This window comes from Drosophila erecta, unplaced genomic scaffold (genome assembly GCF_003286155.1).
Source record: "Drosophila erecta strain 14021-0224.00,06,07 unplaced genomic scaffold, DereRS2 tig00000055-arrow-pilon, whole genome shotgun sequence".
Classification (NCBI taxonomy): domain Eukaryota; kingdom Metazoa; phylum Arthropoda; class Insecta; order Diptera; family Drosophilidae; genus Drosophila; species Drosophila erecta.
Genome location: NW_020825200.1, coordinates 1905749 through 1927780, shown reverse-complemented (window position 1 = coordinate 1927780; position 22032 = coordinate 1905749). Strand labels below are relative to the sequence as shown.

The window sequence follows — 22032 nt, the reverse complement described above, 5'->3', positions numbered from 1 at the left end:
GAGGGGTGTACTGTGGGAAAGAGACAGTGGTACTGTGGAAGAGAGACGGGGAGCTCCGCTTGTTTCCCTTGACTTATTTTCAGCCAGCGAATAATTTCAAAGCACCAAAAAAGCCGCAGAAAAGGAAGCAAAAATTTCCGCTAAGAGGAAAGTAACACACATTAAAACACACACACTTATTAACAAAAAAGGAATGCGACGGACTCAGATAGAAAGAGAGGGGGATGCCACAGAAAAAGTTGTGTTAAATTATGAGGCGTGCTGAAATAAATTTGAAAGAATGAAAATTTAAATAATGCGAGCCACATTTAGCACTAACCGGAAGTGCTTTACAGTGGGAAAAATAAAGCACAGAAAGTAATTCGAATTCAAAATGGAATCTTGCATTCTGCATCTGTTAGGATTCATTGTTTATAGGGGTGAAGTATATTATAAGTATATTTACAATCCCGTCATTCTGTTTTGTCAGTGCATAATGTTGTGTCAGGTATTCTAAATATGCTGCTCACTTCACCGAAAATGGTTTCCATTTACACGATACTTGAACATCCAGAGAAGCCATCTCTTTCACTCCCCACTTTCTATCTCTGTCCATTTCCCTTAGGGTAATTTCTCATCTCTCTGAATGTGAATGCCAGCGGAGAATCTTGAATGTCTCTGGGAGCCAACTTTGCTCATCAGTCCGCGTAATTTCGCGGTGCAAGTTTCAAATTGTCAGTGGTCCACGAATTATGTGGCTCACTTCCACTTCCTCACTTCCTCTGGATCTCCTCCAATAACTTTGGGAGTCTCCAATATGGCAGAGCAACTGCCTCCGGCCAAGACCAGCTGCTCAGGTGGAGAGGCATTAGGAAGTTATTCAACTGGGGCTTCTTTGGGACACAAATTAGTTTTCACATCGGTTGCACTAGCATTCCAGTTGACTGTAGTAGGGATAAAAGTTTTTAAATAAACTTAAATGACGCGTTTTTAAGGAGGGGAAAAATTACATCTTATAGGAGCGGATAGTTAAGGCCAAGAAGATCCTCTAAGCAAAAGTCCGAAACTCATTCCAAAATATTTGGCATCTCTCACATGACTTCTTGTTTGATTTCCATTTGAATGTTTCCATATCCCATATTAATTTCATGTTTACTCGTATTTCGAATACCCCTCCCTCCTCTGATGACCCACTTTTGCTTGGCCAAGATTTTCCTCACCTCCTTCTTGTCGGTTCCCCGTAAATATTGCAAATTATGTTGGCCAAAAGCCAGCGAACTGGATTTGGAATTCAGAGACGGATTAAATTGGCAAGCTCTTCCTTTTCGCCTTTTCTGAAGGACATTTTCAGCATTTTTCCTCTTTTAATTTTGTTGAAATGTCGCGTGCATCTCAATTCTCCCTCTGTTCTCCTTTCCCTCGGGCAAGAATTGCCATAATAAAGTCGCCTCAGTCTGGGGAAAGGCCTTTTTCCACGGGAGAAAGGCAGTGGGAGGCCGAAGGGGGCGTGGTCCTGGCATTTCTCATCTCCCTGCTAAATTTGTAGTTCGCCGTGGTCTCGGTTTCGCTTCTTCTATCGCTCTTTCCATTTTTTGGCTCAAAATGGTTTACGGCTACGTGAGGAGAGAATTCGGAAAAGCCAACATGTGTGTCCCCGTCTCTTTCCCCCTGGCATCGCTCTCTCTTTCCACTCTTGGCATATTGACAGTGGGATTGGAAAATACGCATGCAAAATACGAAAGCGCCACAAGATATTCACTTGGCGAATCGACTTGAGAACATTTTCGCTTCTTTTTCTCTGTTCCTCACGATTTTCCGCCTGCGTTTGTTGACATTTTCCGACTGCTTTGTTTTCCCAGCGAAGGCTGTGGGAAATTGGGGGGATGGAAAATCCATGGCATTGGGTCACGTGCGAATTCATCGATGAGGATGATGATGATTGAGGGGATGATGGAGATGATGGGTATACTTGGAATCCCAGAGAATTCGTTGATTGAGATGCCAACTACCAAGGACACTTTTTCAAGACATTCAGTAGAGCAGCTGACCTCTACATTAACTATCCATTTACTAATAAAACATATGCTTCTATTGTTTTAATAATTATAATAACAAAATTAACAATCTGAAAGTCCAGGGGTCAAAAATGCGCTTCGCTTTCATATGTTTCACTGCACAACGAGAATGAAATGAAAACTGTCATTCTATTTTGCAAGTTGCCAGTTTCAATTGTCACTGCCTAATGCCACGCCCCATCCGCATCGCCGCCCACATTGTTTGTCCGTATAATTTGTTGATTAAATAGCTCAGTCGCGGATTTCGGGGTAATATATCATGAGGGAAACCGGGGATTCGGTGGACCAGTGGTTGCTGCACCAGTTCTAAATTATTTACCGATGGTCACAAATGAAATGCTCCTATTCAGTATCCCCTTTTTTTCCCTCTTCATCATTTTCATTTCTGACGTGTTCGGTGTTTTCCAATAATTGTTTTCCCAACTGGTAAAATAACGTTTGTATATCTTCGTTTCCTCTCATTGCAACATCCGCATAATATTGCAGTTGTTGTTTTCCAATGGCCACTAATCTATTTTTGCTTGTTTACAAATTATAGCAAGCCATAAATAACAATTCACTAGGAAAATTGTGTTTTTCTAATTTATTTAATGCACCATGTGAGTTCTGACCTCTTCATGCAGTAAATGGCAGTCTTGACCATGAATAATTCCATTTACTTTTAGGAGAATTCCAGGCTTTTGGACAGCTGTATCTGTATTCTAGAGTCACCTTCTTTGGAATTTAACACTCTGCTTCCATTCCATTTAACTTTGTGTCCTTGCCAATTACAAATTCATAGACCCAAAGTTGATTGCTCCACAGCCAGACTTTTCCCACCTGTACACCTGTACACCTGTCCTGCCTTTTTGGCTGCCCATGAATAATTCGAGGTTGTCCGCTGACAAATTGTGTGGCTCGTTAAATTCCGACCACAAAATTCGCAGCGAATTATGCAAATTTCAATGAAACAATGATTCTTAAGACTCGCGAATATCTCATAGTGTCCCTCAAACTTAGTTCGGTTCCATATTTGTTGAAAGATGAAGCGGCGGGGAAGGATATTAATTCCGTTTGAATTGTATCCTGGCTTCCTGTTATCCTCCACTTGGCCCACATAAATAATTTTTAATGATGTGAAAATGTGCTCGCAGGCACTTCCCTATAATTAATGTTAACTTCCTGCCAAGGAACCGCAGGCAGACCAGGAAGATGAAAAGCTCGAAGGCAGACCACAAAGAAAATTAAAGTTGAAAAGCCGGTGAAAGGTGAGCAGCGACATGTGTTTGAACCTTTTCCGGAAATGAAAACCACTCCAGAGGAAAGGCTTCTCCTGCATTCTCCCGATTTGAAATCCTATTTTGCCACCTGTTTCTATTTTCCGATTCCTGACACCAATTCAATCGGAGTTTTCACTGCAATACTTCCTGCCTCCACCTAACATCCAACTTTCTTTGCGCTTCTTAAATTTCTTTGACATTTTCACATTTTCCCATTTTCTCCTCCTTTTGCCTTTATTTAGAAACAATTTCCGCTGCATTTTCTGCAAAGAAAGCTACTAAGTAGAAGGGGGTAATAAGACCAAGGGAGTGGAAAACTCCCAAGAATAATGTGCATTCATTTGCAGCCAGAACTCAGAACCAGGAGAAATGGTGAGAAGTTTCTTTGTCCGCGAAGCGAATTTAATGCAATTGGAATGACAATTTCCTCGGAAAACTGCTTCTCGGACCTTGAACTTCAGTTGAACCCTGCACTGTCCTGCCATAAATTAGGAACTCTCTGAAGCGCAATTATTTCCCAGCACGAACTCAAAGAGGCTCCCAGTTGGAGCCCCTCCACATACAGATCCAAATCCACATCCAAATCCACATCCTTATCCTCTTCCCATCAAGCATCCCCAAAGAGGAGGAGACCGCAATGCAGTCCGTGTCCGAGTTCCGTTTTTATGGCAGCTGGAGGAGCGGGAAAAGCGGGTGGAAAAACATGGGAGGCAGGTGGCAGGCTGCGGGATTGGGAAAATGGAAGGAAAAGAGGTGACGGCACCTGCACATAGGTAAATTTGTCCAGCAGCGAACTAAATTCCAAACGGAAGTGACACTCTAATTGAGAGCAACGAGCCAGCTGGGAGGTGTTTCTGGGTGGTGAAAGGGGCTTCCACAGGGAGAAAGTGGAGGGAGTGGTGGAAAAGTGGAGGAGGATATGTCCACTTGATGCGGGCACTGGGAGTAGCACTAAAAAAAGTAAACTCGTTAATTGCTAAGTGCAAAAGCATAAAACGGCTGTGGGGAGTATAAATGGATAGGGGTCCTGAAAAGCGGAAAAAAAAAGAAGAGCTGGAAAACTGTTTGGTTTCTGGTTAAAAAACTGGGTGGGCAATAATATGAAAATTATATAGAAACAGAGATTCATCTCATTATAGCAAACATAATCTCACCAATGGATTTCCCTCTGATTTGCATATCACACAAAATCAGTAAGTTCCCCGGAAATGTCATCCATCTTTTCCGACTTCGGAGGATGCTCACCTTCGCAGGATTCTTGTTCGACAGATCTGTGGCAGCATTTTTCCTGGCCTGTCATCGGTTGTAGCCGAATTTTCCAGAGAACCTAGAACAAGATGGAAATGCGTTGCATATTTATGAATAATTCAGCAGGGCAGCTCTTCCCTCGGCTTTTCCTATTTGTTTTCCACAAATTGTCAGAATGTTGGCGGGACAACATGGGCACCACGTGTAAACCACCCTTTCCCTTCCTTCCACATGCCACAAAGTTTGTCCAAAATTGGCCATTGGAATTTATTCATGTGGATGTGGCTGGAGGAAGAAAAGTAAGGAAGTAGGAACAGGGAATAAAGTATCATCATGCAAATCACTCACTTTCATCTCCCACTTTCCGATTTTCCACCTTAAAGCTTTCCCAGTGGTCAGCTCGCAGCTGGAAAAACTTCGCCCGGCGACAGCTGAACAAATGGCTCCCATTTCATAATTATCGTGGGAGGTTCCAAGGTCCTCGGGGAAATTGAAACTGAGAACGATAAGGAGAAGGACAAGGTCCTTCGCACAGCTCAGCTGTGACATTTTTATTAAATTTCCGCCACTTTTCCCCTCTCAGCGGGATGTGAGTTTGTGGAAGCTTTAATTAAAGAAATAATCAAGCGGAGTAGGTCCCTAGTAATATATCAAAATCTCCTTCTGCTCCGATTGAACTTGGTGGTGTGGGAACTTTGTGACAATGTGGGATGGCGGGGTGAAGAATTGATTAATGAACGGGGAAAGTAGCCAAAAGGTTTCTTAAATATTATGAAGAAGAAAAGCACGAAAAGTACTACCTTTTGCTAACTCTAACATCAGTTTAATCCCACAAATTGTAAATATGCCCAATACAAAACATGCCTTTCCTTTTCATCCCCCACATCTCACAATGGAATTTTTCCCGATTTTAAAAAATGTCTGTTGAAGGTTTATGACTCATCTTGCGATTCCACTGCGGTTCCAAGTTTATATTCATTTTATGACAGAGTCTTGTTTCAAGGCTGCCAGAATCAGGATATTCCGTAAGATATCCAAGCACACAAAAGGAGAGCGGAAAGGTCGCCTTTGGGCAACTAATTCCCGTCCTTAAACTTTGAATACATTTTTAAAGAGTTCATCAGCTGAGTGCAATCAGCTCGGAAGAGTTTCTTTTTCCAGGAAAATAAGCCAAACAGAACCACAAGCATAGATTCAAAAGAAATAGCAAGAAAAGCTAGAAAAGCAAGAGAAGAGCAAGTTAATTAACAATCGAGGCTATGAAAATGCAATGAAAATGGTTCAAAGGCATATTGCAAAATGGTTTTTAGTTGCAACAAAAGAAATAAAACAGGAAAACTCACAATAAACAGCCAAAAGCAATTAAATAACACTTTATTGGCGACTGCAGCACTTTCCAACCAACCAAGTGCAAGGAATTGAGGACAGATACGTCGCAGAAGCAAAAGGATAACACAAGCTCCCACTGCTTAATTTATGATTTTTTAATAGCAGCCACTAACTCGTGGGCGGCTCAAACGGGGCGTGGCAGATTTCGTTGCCCGTTCTGGACGCAATTAGAGGGAATCAGGGAAATTTAATTGCTGCTGCAGTGGAGCGACGAGGAAGGTCCTTGGAGGAGAGAGGCAGGAGGAGATTGGGTGGTGGTTTCCATCCTCTGCGGCTGTTTACCAGTTGATTATCGTCCTTGTCGGCTGTCTCCGCTGTTTGCCTGCTCCTGTTTGTGACGTGGATAGTTCGTGGTTGTCTTGGTTGTCTTGCTGGATCCTGCGGATTGAAGACCGACCATTGTTTGTCAGTTTCCCTTGCTCTCAGACTGTACACACGCCTTTGTTTATTCTTTACTGGAACAGGATACTCTTGCCTGTTGAAAACTTAAATGCAAAATCATTTAATCAAACTCGGATAACGCTTTTTTCCTTAATTCCTGGTAATACCCATATAGATCTCTCACCTTTCACCCCTCATCTGAATGCAATCTGAATGCAAACCCGCATGACATTTCATATATGGTACCCTCGTTGGAGGCCTTCGTCCTTTTTCCCATGCCAATGTTAGCCATTTGGTCAGAATGGTGCAGTCGACCAGATGAAATCCCCGAGCACATCTACGCTTTTCCCATTCAACCCCCGGCTAATTCCCATAGCCGTGATTTGCAAACACTTTAAATATGCCGGAGAGCGTGGAAACTGGAAACCAACAGGGATACCAGCACCCGGAAAATTCCATACCCCTTTCCTCTTGTGGATGGGGCCGAATTAGTGAAGGGCAGTCAAGGATTAAGGACTCACCAGCGGGAAAGTAGCACTCACATTCATAACAGTTTTAATATTTGCATTTTTGCAGTGAGTGCTGGAATGTCCAAACCCATACGAGTGTATATCGAAGTGAGTGTCGATAAATTATTCATATGCGGAAGTGCAGCTGGGATTTCATTAACAATACCAGCAGCATCTATCCACGCCCCCATTTCGTGCAGTAGGCGCAATATCCTTCCGCTTTCGAGGTTTGCCAATTGGACCGGAAGTGAAATTCCGGGGGGAAAGGCGAAGGATGTTCGAGAGACGAAAATTGCGGTTGAGCAGCGATTAAAGCGCCTCACAGCATTGAGTGTTAATTCCACTCTCATAATGGGAGATAATTACTTTGGGGAGGAGTCAATCAAGGAGATATGTCTGCAGTTCGATTTACCACCCCTCAACATACTCTTAATACTCATATTTGCCTTGGCCTACAATGAAAATGTTCCGCAAACTTTATTGCTCCTCCAACGGTTTCCATACCATTTCCCCTACCATTTGCGCTCGAGGATCTCAATCCGCCAAGCAGGTCAAGTGAAATGTGCTCTACAAACTTTTCTTTCTCCCAGAACCTTCCGTTTTCCCACTTTTCTTTTCCACACACAACACATCACACAGGGAACACACAATGGAGCTCTGGGAGAGAGAAAGTGGACCTGGCGACCTGATTTCTGGGCTTCTCTACTTGGACACGTTCTGATGCAGATGTATGTCTCGGATGTCTAGGATTTATGCCACGCCTACTGCGCCTTCGTTTCCAGGTTGCCACCACTCTCAAATTTATGCAGAATTTGCCAGCATTGTTTCTATGAACTTTTGATAAATGCTGCCAATTAAGTGAGAGCTTGACAGGAAACGGATTTCCCAGGAAACAGGGAAATGGAAAGGGAGGAGTGGGCTCACATATCGATTCCATTCGGATTCGGACTGCGGAAGCTGTTGGTCTGCCATGGGGATTTGGCCTTAAATGCTCCTCATTTATTTTAACACCCAGCAAGAGTCGAAGGCCCAGAGCTCAAATGAAATTCGAGTTCACTGGGAGAAATGCCACTGTGTGAACTTAACTCAATACCACATGCTATTTCCCCTGCATATTAGGTACATTTTCTCCCGGTGTACTGAAGGTGTTCTGCTGGATATTTTTCTACTTTGAGCCACCGCCTGGGGCGTAAATATCTGATTAGGCACCAGCCCACAAAAACTGCTCCCCATGTTCCTGGGAAATGTTTCTTTTCTAGGCAACCGAACAAAGGGCACAAAGAAAATGGTGAAAATAATCTTGGGCAACATCTGGAGGAAAAGCGTGGGAGAACAGGAGTCGAATGCTCCCTTTGCGATTGAGGACAAGGTTAAGCATTCGGCAGTAAAATGGCAACTTATTGTTTGGAATGGCCCGGAAAACAAAGGAAGGTGGGAAATGCTTGAGGTTTCCCCAGGGAAATTCATTTGGGAGTGGGCAAACTGCTGTTTTTCAGGAAATATTGAAAATGTTTGACCAAACGCATCGGTTATTCCGGCTATAACCTGGACAATTAGTTGCCCGATGGATATCTGTGGCTTGCTGCGGATTCTGAACTGTCTGCCTTACTCCATCCTCTAGTTTTCCCCAATAGAAGTATCCACTGACCTGGTCTTCTATTCAGCATCTTTATGAACTGCTGTGGCTGCTGTGGTCATCCTGACACTCCACTTCAGTCGTGCTTCCGTAGTTGCAGTTGTCTGTGTCAGTTATCCTTTGTCCTGGTTAGTTGCTTCTTTATGTGGTTTTCTAATAGCTGATGGAAATAATTTGCTCATTTTATGAAGGCATTCGGCCATGTGGTTGGCACATCAAAAGGAGCTATTTAATGCAGTTAAACGAAGCACAGAACCGAGAAGTTTAATTATAGTTGTCTCTCGCATTTCCAATAAATCATGAATGTATAAGATTTCAATGATGTATTTTTTAGTAAAATGAAGAGATTTGGTTTTCTGAAAATGATTTCAAGCCAAGGCATTTTTCTTGGCCTGACATTTATTACTTTTTAATGAGCACTTTTCCCCCAAAATGCTGCACGTGGCTGCCATTAAGTTGGCCAAAAACCTGGCCCACGAGTCTGTAAAACTTGCCACACTTGCATAAACTTTTCCACAACTTCGAAATGAACTCGACAAAATGGCCAAATCATGGTGGCTTTGAGGACATCACTGGCCGGATTACCGCAGCAGTCATAAAGGCAAATGATGGCTAAATAAAAATGGTAAACTACAGTTGCCAACTCATGCAAACGTCTTGTCCTGTCTGTGCTTAAATTACTTTTTCCCTTGGGGCTGAGGTCACTGGTCGCTGCCTGGAGTTGGAGCTTGAGCTGGAGCTGGAGCTGGAGCACCAGGATGAGCAAGTGCCTCATGACCGCAGAGTGGGCTCAACGTCGAGCTGTGGCCTCCTGCAACTTGGGCCCAGACCAAAGACAAACTTAAACTTCAGGAAAACTTCGGTTTTTGCTAACATGTTGCGGCTGGCAAAATGTCGCCAGCAGGAAAACTTGGCGAAAATGTCGAGTTGAACTGGGCTTAAATGCCTCACTTGCATGCATTTACTAGCATTCAACACATTTTTGCGAAGCCATTCAAAATTCGTGTCCAGCACCAGAACATTTAAAAACAGAAAAGGCTTACAGTTTCAGCAAATGAAAAATCGCACAAATTAAATACCAGTGTTAAAACAACACCAATCCATACACAATTCGTATATTTCCGGAATATTCGATAACTTTATCCGTATGAATTACAGGCTCGCAACAACGAATCTCTTGGAATATAAATTCAAAATTGTATTCATTTTACATTTGTTTGATTGGAAGAGTGAAAATAATCCTTTATGCATACTGAATGCAAACAGGACTAAATTCCTGTTTGTTTTTAAAGCTTTTACTTACAAGCTGGGATTTTTTTTGCAAACGACAGAGTGACGCACAAGTTAAGTCGCTGAAAAATCAGTTTATGCAACTCCAAATGGATTTGAAAATGCAAATCCTTTTGCGAAGTGACAAGGACTTTCAGGCAGCTTCCTTGTGCGTGTTTATCCTTCAGTTTCCACCACTTTCAAACAACTCGCAGCGCATAAGAGACCGCGGGGAAAGATTAAGACAATGCTCGATCCACTTCGACGCCTTGAGCCGGAAAAATCGTTTCCCATTTTCCGCATCCGAGGCTTTGACATCTTCACTTGCATGCGAAATGAAAATCCTGCTTTTTGCTAATTGGCGTATAGACAAACTTAACTTTCCCCAATGAGATTAGCTGGGTTCGGAGTTTTAAGTTGCTTTTAAGTTTCAGCAACTTTTCAAAGCAACTCTGAGCGCTTTCAACCAGTTTTCCATTTTTATAAAGCATAAAATGTTCATAAATAGCTTTCCGTGGGTGGCAGACGTTTGAGAAAAAGCGATGCCAAAACTGAAGCTGTGAAAACTACGCCAACATAAATGGGGCACTTCAAACGAAGTTGGCATTGTCTAAAAAATGGTCTGAAATGAAACCAAAATAAGTGGTACGTATTTTTATTGAATTTGTGACAATGAAAGCTGCGATTGCTTGCATACCCTCCAAATAGACGAAAAAAGTCAAGTCAAATCGTATTATGAAAATGCATTTCAACCAAAGGAGCCGTTGCATACTTCTCCGCCCCGAAGAATGTCACAATCCGTTTTTATGCCCATCCCTGAAAATCTGCGAGGATACGCCGATATTCCCCCAACCTCCACATGCACAGCGAATGGCATCGCGTGACTGAATCATCCTTCTGCCGAGGAAGGGCAACTAATCCAATAAGTTCCAGTGGCACTATCCTAATGAGCCATTCTATTTGCTTGGTTCCCGGCTGACTCGAAGGTGCTGACTCCTGGTAGCTCCGTCGGCAGAGGAGCGAAGGCATCCACATCCTGTTGCTGGAGGATGAACTTTTCTACGCCGCCTTCCGACGGAGCCAAAAGTTACATTTAATGAACCATCAGGACACACCACTCCGGGCATCCTGCCCATCCTCCTCCTGGGGATGAGGAGCCCGGGATAAGGCGCAGATATGGGGCGTAGACAATTCCCAGAAGTTAACTTGCAATTTTGCATGTCGCGCAATTAGGCAAAAGTTAAATTGCTTGTCATAAATGTAAAATTTGCAACACAAAAATTGACTTAAGTGAGTGCAGGAGCTGCAGCTTGGGCTCCAAATAAATTTAAGCGGCTTTTGAATTTAAATTGCACTCATAAGCGTCGTAACTCCTTGGGCTGTTAAAAGCGCTGAGCCACGCCCCCGGCGCCGCCCATCGCCCACCGCCCACGCCCATAAAGATTATGAGAAGTCGTAAAAGGCCAAAAATATGAATGCGATAGTCATAGTCTGAGCTGGTACGAAAATGGCTCAAATAAAATGAAACAGCAGACTCATGCAGAAAAGTCAGCGCCGCCAACATTTTGTGACATTTTCCGCTGTCAGCACGCGGAAAACTCTGGAGTGGTGGAGGCGGTGGGGGGGGGGGGGGGGGGGGGGGGGGGGGGGGGGGGTGGTTCAATGGGTGGTACACTCGAAACAATCTGGTGTATTAGGAGCAGCTTTAAACAAAATCCGTAGGTTTATTTGCGTTCTCAAATCGGAACATTCTATATTTATAAGGTATATTCTTACTCTGGCTTTAAACCTAATTTAGTGAGTTAGATTTTCTTTCCTGCTTTTGTTAGGTTTAAGTGCGCTTGTGGTAGTTACTAAGCTCCGGAGAAAGGCTCAAATATGCGCCGCTAGCTGAACATTTTGTCATATTTTCCTGCTTAGCCGCTTGAGGAAGCTGCCTTCATTATGGAACAGCTTGAATCCCCCAACAGGCTGCATAAAGTATGAAATTAAAATGCTGGCCAAAATGGTAAAAAACGAGTGACAGCAAAAGTTGCAAAAGCGTCGACAAAAGCGGAAAACGCAAACCAGCGGAGAGCAACCATTTTTGTTGACTTGCTGGCGGCTTTGGTTTGTTGCGTGTTGCAGTCTGTTTCAGTGTGTTTTAGTGTGTTTGTGGGTTCAGAGTTCAGGGCGGGGGGTAATGGGTCCCGGGGGGCGGGGGGTTTGGGGGATCACACCTGTGTCAGTGTGTTGGTGTGGGGCCAAAGTTGAAACTTAATGTGTACAGCTTGTCCGGGCATTTTGTAGCCCCAAAGTCATGGTTAGTTGAACTTTTCATTGTTCCCACGAACAGTGGCAGCAACTTTTGCAAAATGTGCAAAAAGGAATGTTTAATAAGCTGCAAATAATAGTATTTGAAGCACAGATCTTGGCCCAAAACGAAGCGGTACCAGTTTACCAAGCCGCTCTAGCAAAAAATACAAATACCTCCTCATCATTTTGTACTTACACATTTCGTTTAGTAGTTGGATCCAAGCTAAAGTATAGTTTTTAAGTAAACTTAAACTTGAAATATCAAACCACGAATATCCTTTTTCCCACCGCAATTTAAGCTGACTTCTCCGACTTGCAGGACATGCTGCTCCTGTTTCATTGTGACAAATAAACTTACGCACCGAAAAAACCAGGCAGGGTAATAAAATGGCAAAAGGTGCAAGGTAAAATAAGGGAACACATCAACCAACTCGGTCAGCCTGTAAAAACGGCTCGCATATCAGATGGTTTACAGCATTTGTTTATTTATGATGGGGCCGGAGGAGCAGCTACCATTCCGTGCAGCACTCAAATTAAAGGAGCCGCAAAAAATGTGATTTCGAAACAACATTCCCCGGCTGACAGGAAAAGCTTTCACCTGCAATTCACCCGGCTGCACTTGCCATAAAGCGAAAATTTCATTAGGCCTACCCGAAAAACCCAAAAAAAATAGCAGAAAATAATAGAGCAGCAGTCCTTCACGACGATTAGGGTTGCCGCCCTTCGCATTTTTTATAGTACTTGCTGGGCGAGTATTTGGCCGTAAATTCCAAACCATTTCCATTTTGCACAAAACGTGACTGAGTTTTCCCAACCGCGCCCCCTGCAAAATCCCCGCCCACTGGCTTCCGTTTTTCGCCAGCCTCCGGCAGGGGAAACTGTAAATAAATTTTATTTTTCGGTCCACCAGCAAAGTGCATAGAAAGGTCCGGAGTCCGCAGTCCGTAGTCCATAGTCCGTAGTCCGTAGTCCGTAGTCCGTAGTCCGTAGTCCGTAGTCCGTAGTCCGTAGTCCGGATTCCCGGATAGAAGCCTTAAAAACGGAACTTTATCTGCATTTAGTACGTAAATAATCGAGGGCCTCGCTCCGAGGATTTCGGTAGGTGAAAAGGCTTTTAGCTGCACTCGGGATGAGTGGGCAGTGCTAATTTGTTTTGGATTGATGGACATGCATTTTGCATGAATGAGCTGGGAAACCCGATTAATCTAAACCTCTCAGCAGGCCCTGAATTGTAGCTCCGAAGGTTTCACTTGCTGGAAATTGTTGAATACGAAGCGCTCTAACATTCAATTCGAGGCAAAATGAATAAGTATGTGAATATCCTTTTCACTGAAGATCCCTTGGAGCACGAGGAGGATTATAATAGGCGCAACCAGGCTCCGGGGAAAGTTATTTCCACTTTCAGTCCGAGGAATAATCAGGTGCGTTAGGGTTTCGGTTCCTATATGGACCGGTGACTGGACTGATAAATCACCCAGCCACAATTAATTGGCTAGTTTTTCTGTTTCAATCATTCCCTGCTAAACGAAAGCACTTGTGTTGATTTATCGCAATTAATATGTAGATAATATTAAGGTTTATAAATATTTAACTAGGCGCTCCTATTCAAAACGTGTTTTTCTCTGACAAATAACTGCGCAGCCATGAATATTTCCTTCCTGCTTATTAAATAACATTTATTAAACATTTTAAAGTTAACTTTTACAGGAAAATGATATCGAGATGAATGCTCCTCCACAGAACGAAGCCAAGCGTCCGATACTAAACTCATCGAACTTCAATAAGATATTCGGAGCATCTGCCGAAACAGATGATTTCGATTTTGAGGACTTTCCCGACCTCAACCATCCGCATCCAAATGTTTCCATTTGCGAGCAACTGCGCTTGACCTCCGTGAACCGCGGAATTATCCTGAGCATTCAGCGGAATCACCAAAAGCGACTCGAGGACCTTTGGCACTCGCAATTAATTGAAAAATGCAGTTCCGGTCATCCTTTCGGAAATTAATTTGGTCAGCAGGAGCTTTGCTCCTACCCACTTGACATTTTCTCCAAATAAAAGAATAAAATATAATGAAAATAAATATATATATTTTTTTTAATTATAACATATATTTAATAAATATTAAATATTAAAATATTTAAAGATTAATTTAATCTAATATATATTTAAATATATTATATATATAAATTTATTACTCAAAAGGTTTTGAACGTATCTGAAGTGGCACTGACTTCTAATTGTTAACAGGTGATTGCCAAGCTTAACTGCAATTTGCGCAGCGTCAACCGGATAATTAAGTGAGTTTTAACTTGTGCACACAATGTGCTCATGTCACACCAGCAATGGCAATGTCAAATGGAAGGCAATGGGGCACTTTAAATGCAAAACTCACAATTTGGCAGTCGAGCCTGCTGAAATCATTTAAATTGCCTTATGGAAAGGGTTGGAAAAGCGGGGGAAATGCGCTTCCACAGTCGAAAGGCAGGATGTCCAGCTTGTGGCAGGACGCATTGATTTATGTCCTGCGGACGACGTGAGGGGGGAAAAATTACATGTATCTTAATCTGTGAATTGCATTTTATATGACTGCTCTGTCTGAGATTCAGTCAAGTAATTGTGCGCACATAGGCACGCATACAGTCGCGGTCCAAATATTAGTAACTGCACATGGTAAATGGTTAGATAAAGTTGCTTAGGCGTACTGAGATGAATCTGTGCCAGCACTTTTTGCATGAATATAAATACAACTTTTAGCTGTGAGCGTGCTGTACCCCGCATACATACGTTCAATTAGCATCCTGACTCCTCGCTCAGCTCCACAAAAGGCATCCCAATCCCACCTTCAGGCTCAATTAGGGCAAGTGACCAGCTTTGGGCTCAGCCTTATTTATACAAATGTGTATGCAAATGCGTGTTTTTGTGGGGCGGTTGGGTGGCTTTGTACAGTGCAGCTCATACGAGATCCCTGCTAATGGAATTCCCTCAGACAATCCGGAATTCATTCGACTGCAAAATTTCCTGTTTTGAGATGTTTGCGGGCCTGGCAAATGGAATTTTCCAGTTGCCAGCAGACAGCACTTCATTTTGGACTAAACGCAGCTGCACCACACTCCCTTTGCTCCTCACTCTTAATTATTTGAGAAAGTTATCTACTGGGAAGTTGTTTTACAAACTTCAATCCAGCCGCTGTGCTGCACTATCTTTGGCTGGATTGGGAATTATTTATTGTACCACATAAAATTATAATAAAAAGGAATGCCAGATTTTAGGTAGGCTAAGCTCGGAGGTCTGGCAGAAATTTCCCTGCAGTTAACTACGAAGGTAACGTCTTCATAACTTCCTATTATTTGCCTAATGAAATTCCCTCGTCCGCAGAGCAGCCTGTGCCCCCCATCCCCATCCCCCTTGCTCATCCGAGGCTGAGCTTTAGCTTATTGAAATGCTGAGCATCGGGGACCTGGACCACCTCCCACTCCTTGGAACCCTTCTAACCCCAATCCACAACCAGCCCCAGGCCCACTTAAGTCAGCCCCTTTTCAGCTACAACAATGCAAATATTATTCCTTGACACCAGCTGTAGAAGAGGCGACTTCGCCAGCTGCTGTCACAGGATCCCCATCGTCATGGGCCATGTGCATATATATCTATATATATATCTGGGTTGGCTTAGAAGCCCCCCGCCTGCAGAGACCCTTGGCATTTCCGTTCCATGGCTAATAACTTGTTGCTCAACCAGAAATCCCCGATGCCTGCCATAAAGCACTTAATCAAGTTAATAAAAATTGATGGCTGGCACGCAAACAATTTGTTTTTTGATTGCCAGCAGGACGAGGTGCCGTAGCTAGTTGGATCTTATGAAATGTGTCAATTTGAAATATGCGATGAGTTCATTAAATTCACGCAGGTTTTTGGGTAACACCAACTGCATGTCAGTCACTTAGTTTATTAAACCTAACTTTAATTAAGTGCATATTGCAGATAACCAAGGATAGTTCTAATAACACTAATTGCAAGTGAAAGATGGCTTAACTTTGCTTCCTTTTCCTTGCTGCAAACCTGTTGACATTAGTTTTATCCAACAGTTTAGAGGGAAATGTACCAGCCACGTCGCGGTTTCAGTTGCCACTTGGCATGGTTCTTGCTGCAGACGACTCTCTACGCATCCTGGCTACTAGGACTCTTTCCCTTCACCTTCGATTCCCGAAGAAGACAGTTGAGACGCTCCACATGGCTTCTACTCTACGGTTTTATACTGCACTTTTTCGGCATGTGCCTAGCGTTGAGTAGCTACTTAGCAGTTCAGCAGCGGAGAAAATATATCGCATTTGAGCGCAATCCGCTGCTGGAGAAAATATATCTACAGTTCGCAGTTACTGCATACTTTTCTATAGGCGTATTACTGCTCATGAACTTTTGGAAAAGCAACACGATTCGGCAGATTGCCAATGAACTACTCACCCTAGAGAGCCAGCTAAAGGACCTTCTGACTGTGAAGAACTGTGCCAGGTTCAACTGGCTCGTGATTAAAAAACATGTCACTGCAATAGGCCAGATCATAATTGCCACTTACTTCTGTCTGTGGCAGGAGAATTCGTACCCGAAGATCCTAAAGATACTTTGCTGCCTGCCACCGGTGGGCTCCCAACTGATTATTGTGCACTTTCATGTCGAAATCATGTTGGTCTACCGCTATGTGTGGCTGGTCAATGAAACACTGCAGGACTCCAGCAAGCTGAGCTGCTCAAGAATTCGCGCACTGGTGTCCTTGTACGATCGCCTCTTGAAGCTGAGTGAAATGGTGGTGGCGACCAGCGATTTCCAGCTCATCCTTCTGCTAACTATTTACTTAATCGGAAACACTGTGCAAATCTTTTTCCTCATCGTGCTCGGAGTGAGCATGAACCAGTGGTATACCTGCATAGTGGCTTCCCCTCAATTGCTACTTAATTTTTGGGATTTCTGGCTGAATATTGTGGTGTGCGATCTCGCCGGAAAGTGTGGCGACCAAACATCAAAGGTCCTTAAACAATACACTGATCTGGAGCTCGCTGACGAGGAGTTGGAGCGAAGTGTGAGTACACTTCAGCAGTTTGAGTTCCAATCTAAATTATCCTTTTTCTGACAGTTGAATGAATTTGCTTGGCTGTGCACTCACCGCAAATTTCGGTTTCAGCTGTGTGGCCTCTTCTCCATTAACTACAACATGGGCTTTCAGATGATCATCACTAGTTTTCTATACCTGGTTTACCTGGTTCAGTTCGATTTCATGAATTTGTAAAGTTGTCCTTATATATGCTTTGCTATAAAATACACAAGTACATATACCAAACCTTCAACTATTTCCCAACAATTCCCCCTTAAATTCGAGAGTAGTCCGTGTGACATTATTATTTCCTTGCCCGGATCGTGACATCCGCGACATATACTTTCCCCGATTCGTGAGTGATACGTGATTGGAAATAATTTAAGATGCTGCGATAAAGCAATTTGCGCAAATTTAAGATGAAAGAGGCGACGGACGGGCCGCAGCCACAGCAAAACACACATAAAATGGAAGCATTTTCACAACTGTCATTGAAATGTCAACATAAATCTACTGACATCCAGTGCCAGGTCCTGTTCGCCCTATGCGTCCTGTTCGTCCTGTTCGTCCTGCTCGTCCTGCGCTCCTTTCGCCATTTCGACGGAGACGTCCTCCCATTTCCCCGCCGCTTTCCCAGCGACTTTTGCGCGCTGCGTGACGTAAATGCTGATGAATATTTCTCATCTGTTGGCTGCGGTTCTCCAGCTGAAGTGGGTGGAGGAGATGCTGCCTGGTGATGCGGAGCCTTCCCTGCAGCTGTGCTGTGTGTCCTGGCCTCCAGCTCATCTGAACACAGAAAAAATAAACTAACAAGGCGATAAAGCTTGTGCAAATAATTATATTATTCCCAGCTTATATGGTATATGCATGGCATATCTCATAGCTCGTGGGAGAGCTATCCTAACCATTGTTGATATTATTCTGATGTTCTCGGGTTTTTCTTCAAGTGTGGTATCATAGCCGAGCTGGAGGGCGCTCTGTGACTCCCAACAGCGAAATGGGCTTGTCAGTTTTGATGAACTATCTTTGGCTGCCCTGTTTCGCTGCTAATGCTAATGCCTCTGACAGAGATCTATGTGCGGTCTGATTCATTCGAGTCCCAGTCCCAATCCCTATCCCAATCCCAGACCCAGTCTCAGTCGCAGACTCAGTTTCCGGCGGCTTGCAGACCTCAAGATGAGGTCACGTAGAGCTGCGCCGACGGCCGCTTGTTTGGCTTATTAAATGCTCAGTTGTCCTGCGCCAATTGCAGGCATTTCGGGAGCGTCCCGCCCCTGCATTTAGTATTAATCTGGCTTAAATGTGATTAATGTCTGGTCTGCGGCAAGTTTACCGACCCATGCCCCATGCCCCTTGCCCCAGGAGTCCTGCGGTCTGACAAAGTCTGGATAAACTAAGCCGGGATCAGCAAGTGTAATCAATATTGCCATTAACATTCAGAATTCAATTAGAAGCTGTGTCTGCCCAGCCTTGGGGCATTTCTCAGATGGCTCTGATACATTTTAATTGGCTTAGAGAAAGCTAGTTTGCGGATGCCACTTAAACCCATTCAACTGCTATGTGGCAGAGTTTAGCGAGCATTTGATTGGAGTTATTCGACTAAGCCACGTTTACCATTAATATGTGATGTATTACTACCTAGTAATCTAGTACCTGCCCCAGCCGACACAATAGCTGTCTCAGGACTCAGTGCACCGCCTGGGGTGGCTTCTTCCTTTCGGGGGAATGCCCTTCAATTGCACCTTTGATGGCGCCCCAACTTGTGGCAATATCTTGGGCGCAGGTCACAAACAGCGGCATTCATTAGCTGTTTGCCGGAGCCGCCGGCTTTGCTTTAAATTTAATTGTTTGCCCGCTGCCGCTGCCGCTGTGCACTTTGTGGTTTAATTAAGACGGGATTGGGGGTATACAATGTGTATGGATATGGCTGGGGCAGACAGACGGCAGCTGCCTTAAACCAAATTACACTAATTGGGTTACCATATGACAGGGCAATGCGTCGACTGTGACATTTGTTTGCCATGGCTTGCCAATGCTTGCATTATGTCCGCCCACATCCTTCGCCCGCACAAACACAGGCGCACAGTACGCCTGTGTGGTGTGGTGTTGATGTACACTGAGAGAAAATGTCAGTATGTAATCCGCGCTGGGCTCAACCCACACTACTTCGTTTGTCTTAAGCGCTCTCGGCGCTTCCTAATGTAATATTGGTAATGCCAACCAGCAAACGCTAATCCTGTGATCCCCGATTGCTCGCAGTGCATCATAAGCCCAGTCGTCAGTAAGTCCTTCACTCCGCCGAGCGTTTGCACTCGCAGTTGCCAGCTTGTAATAAGCTGCAGAATCATTTTCCGCATGCCGGCTGCTTTGACAGCTGCAATACCACACATGGCTCAAAGGGTCGAAAAGCGGTCCACAAGTGGCACATGGGGAAAAAGGGGCAAAGTGGCAGAGCACATGGGGAGTTGGTTAGCGGGGTAGACCGCACTCGAAATGGAAGCCAAGGGACTCGGGCTTAGTTAATTGAGTGGACAGCAGGGAGGTCTTTAAAGAGGGATTACATTTAACTGGCAAGGATAAGAAGATAAGCATTCTAGACTATGTTAGCCTATATCTTACAAGCTCATTTGCTTCTTAGTGGAGAAAGAACAAAGTTTACTTTGTATTAGTTTTGGGTTAGAAAAGGAACTTGCATTTCTTGCAGCTTGGGGCAGCTGCAAAAAGCTAAGCTTCGACGGCCGGCTCCACGGACAAGGACCTGCTGCTCACACTCCCAGCGGGGGTCATGATGTCCTCCAGCATTTGGTTGAGCGACTCGGAGCCCAGGGCGTACTGCTGCTTGTTGGCACTACGGTTGTGCATGGCGTCCAAGTAGACGCCGCTCGAGTTGCGCTCGCCGCTCAAAATGTGCTGCAGGACATTGCTGATCTGCTCGGAGCCCAGGATCTTCGGTTGCTCGGTGGCCAGTCCATCGATGGCCGCCGTTTCCAGCTGGTTTGAAATTTTGGCGGGCGACTCCTCCTCGTTGACAGTCTTTAGAAAACGAATCGCCTGTGCAGTGGCCAAAGCTCCGGCCGTAAAAGAAGTCAGCCACTGAGCAATCGAAATCATTTGAAAGTGGATTGATTAATGATTCGAAAAAGAATTTAGACCTTGTTTTGAAAGCTCTTTGCGGTTGCTATGACTTAAATTTAAATAGGTCAGCATACTTTTCAAGCGAATTTAAATTAATTTTAAATTATTAGTTTACCTTTTTTTTAGTCACTCGCTTAGCTAAAGCTACATACTTTTAAACTTAATATTTTTCAAGAGCTTTAAATATTTTGAATTCTTTTGGCTAAAAAATAGCTGGTATACATTTATCGATATATCGCTGCGATAGGCCCAGCTGTTCACGCCCACAGTTTGACCGATGTGGCAGCCCTGGTCGGCCACCAAAAATAAACATTGGAATTTTCGCTTAACTTGATTAGAGTTTTATCCTATTTGAGCGATGCTGCCGGGCGTTGGAGTGTTCGGAACGGGGGAGATAGCCAATGTGCTGGTGCCGCTGCTGCGCGAGAAAGGATTCGACGTGCGGGCCATTTGGGGCAGGACCCTCAAAGAGGCGAAAGAGACTGCCACCACGCAGAATGTCCAATTCCATACGAACGTAATCGACGATGTCTTGCTGCGAAAGGATGTGGACCTGGTGTTCATCGTTTGCCAGCCCTTTCTGCACGCGGAGATCTCGGTGAAGGCCTTGGGAATCGGGAAGCATGTGGTGTGCGACAAGCCAGCAGGATTGCACCAGCAGGACGCGCTCAAAATGGTGCGGGCTTCCCAGTACTATCCCACTCTGATTTCCCTGGTCAACCATCCCTTGAGGTTCCTGCCCGCCTTCACCCACATGCGTCGCTGTTTGCAGGAGGAGCTGATTGGCTCCATTGGCGACGTGGTCCTCATGGATGTGCGCGTTCAGATGGGAACTCTCTTCCCTGAGAAGTACAACTGGATGTGCGATGCCCAAATGGGCGGCGGTGCCCTGAATCTCGTGGGATCTGTGGTGGACTTGGTTACCTTTCTGCTGCAACAGCAGGCACTAAGAGTGCATGGAGTCCTGCGATCCTACACCAAAACCACGTCGGCCATTAATGGCATTCGGCAAATTACGGCTCCGGATTTCTGCAACTTCCAAATGGAGCTGGCCAGTGGAACACTGGTCACAGTAGCACTGCACAGTCACACTGTGCCCGCAAAAGCCTTCTCGCAGGAAGTGCTCATCTATGGCAGCAAAGGACACCTGGTGGTCCGCGGCGGCGACCTATTTGTTCTCAAGGAGGGCCAGCCCAAGGAGGAAGCTGTCTATGTGGATGTTCAGGATCTGCACTTCGCCACCAATAACTCCTTGCTACCACGACCCTATATCAAAGGTCTCTGCAAGATGGTGGGCGCTCTGAAGGAAGCCTTCGGCAGCAAGGAGTCCTCCTGGGTCAAGGCTCCAGTTTCCACAGCGGCCACCTTTGAGGATGGCCTCTACGTCCAGGCGGTGGTCGAGGCCATCCGGAAATCGAACGAGACCAGGCAGTGGCAAAGGGTTCAGTTGTCCACCGACAGCCCCCTGAATCACGACCAGATAATTCGATATGCACGCATGTCCACAATGTGAGTGAGTCGGTATTAGGTGCAATACATGAATGATTCCACTATATATTTTTTATATAATGTACGTGTTTAGTCTTTAAGCGTTCGAAAGATTCAGGCTGTTAAGCCGGCGTCATCTCCATCAATGTATTTAACTTATTTGTACGGCATCAGCATTTGCAACTAATAAAATTGATTTGTTAGACTGTCACTCAAGTCTTTTATATGCGCTAGATAATATTTCGCGATAGTTAATAGTTCCATTTTGTGCTGGAGACAGCTA

The 22032-nt window shown here is 44.5% G+C and overlaps 4 protein-coding genes across 4 annotated transcripts; 3 read left to right on the top strand and 1 right to left on the bottom strand.

The window, feature by feature from the left end:
- Positions 1-13303: 13303 nt before the first annotated feature.
- On the top strand, positions 13304-14086 carry LOC6540882. Its single transcript, XM_001968284.3, has 2 exons — positions 13304-13461; positions 13748-14086. Exons 1-2 carry the CDS (start codon positions 13342-13344, stop codon positions 14045-14047), a joined length of 420 nt encoding a protein of 139 aa, XP_001968320.1. The 5' UTR covers positions 13304-13341; the 3' UTR covers positions 14048-14086.
- Positions 14087-16136: 2050 nt separating this feature from the next.
- LOC6542102 (putative gustatory receptor 22f) lies at positions 16137-17321 on the top strand. Its single transcript, XM_001968283.3, has 2 exons — positions 16137-17114; positions 17169-17321. The coding sequence occupies exons 1-2, from the start codon at positions 16137-16139 to the stop codon at positions 17319-17321; spliced, it is 1131 nt and encodes a 376-aa protein (XP_001968319.1).
- Positions 17322-19725: 2404 nt separating this feature from the next.
- LOC6542070 lies at positions 19726-20304 on the bottom strand. Its single transcript, XM_001968282.3, has one exon. The coding sequence runs from the start codon at positions 20235-20237 to the stop codon at positions 19851-19853; it is 387 nt and encodes a 128-aa protein (XP_001968318.1). The 5' UTR covers positions 20238-20304; the 3' UTR covers positions 19726-19850.
- Positions 20305-20528: 224 nt separating this feature from the next.
- On the top strand, positions 20529-21960 carry LOC6542160 (glucose-fructose oxidoreductase domain-containing protein 1). Its single transcript, XM_001968281.3, has one exon. The coding sequence runs from the start codon at positions 20620-20622 to the stop codon at positions 21772-21774; it is 1155 nt and encodes a 384-aa protein (XP_001968317.1). The 5' UTR covers positions 20529-20619; the 3' UTR covers positions 21775-21960.
- The last annotated feature ends 72 nt before the right edge of the window (positions 21961-22032 follow it).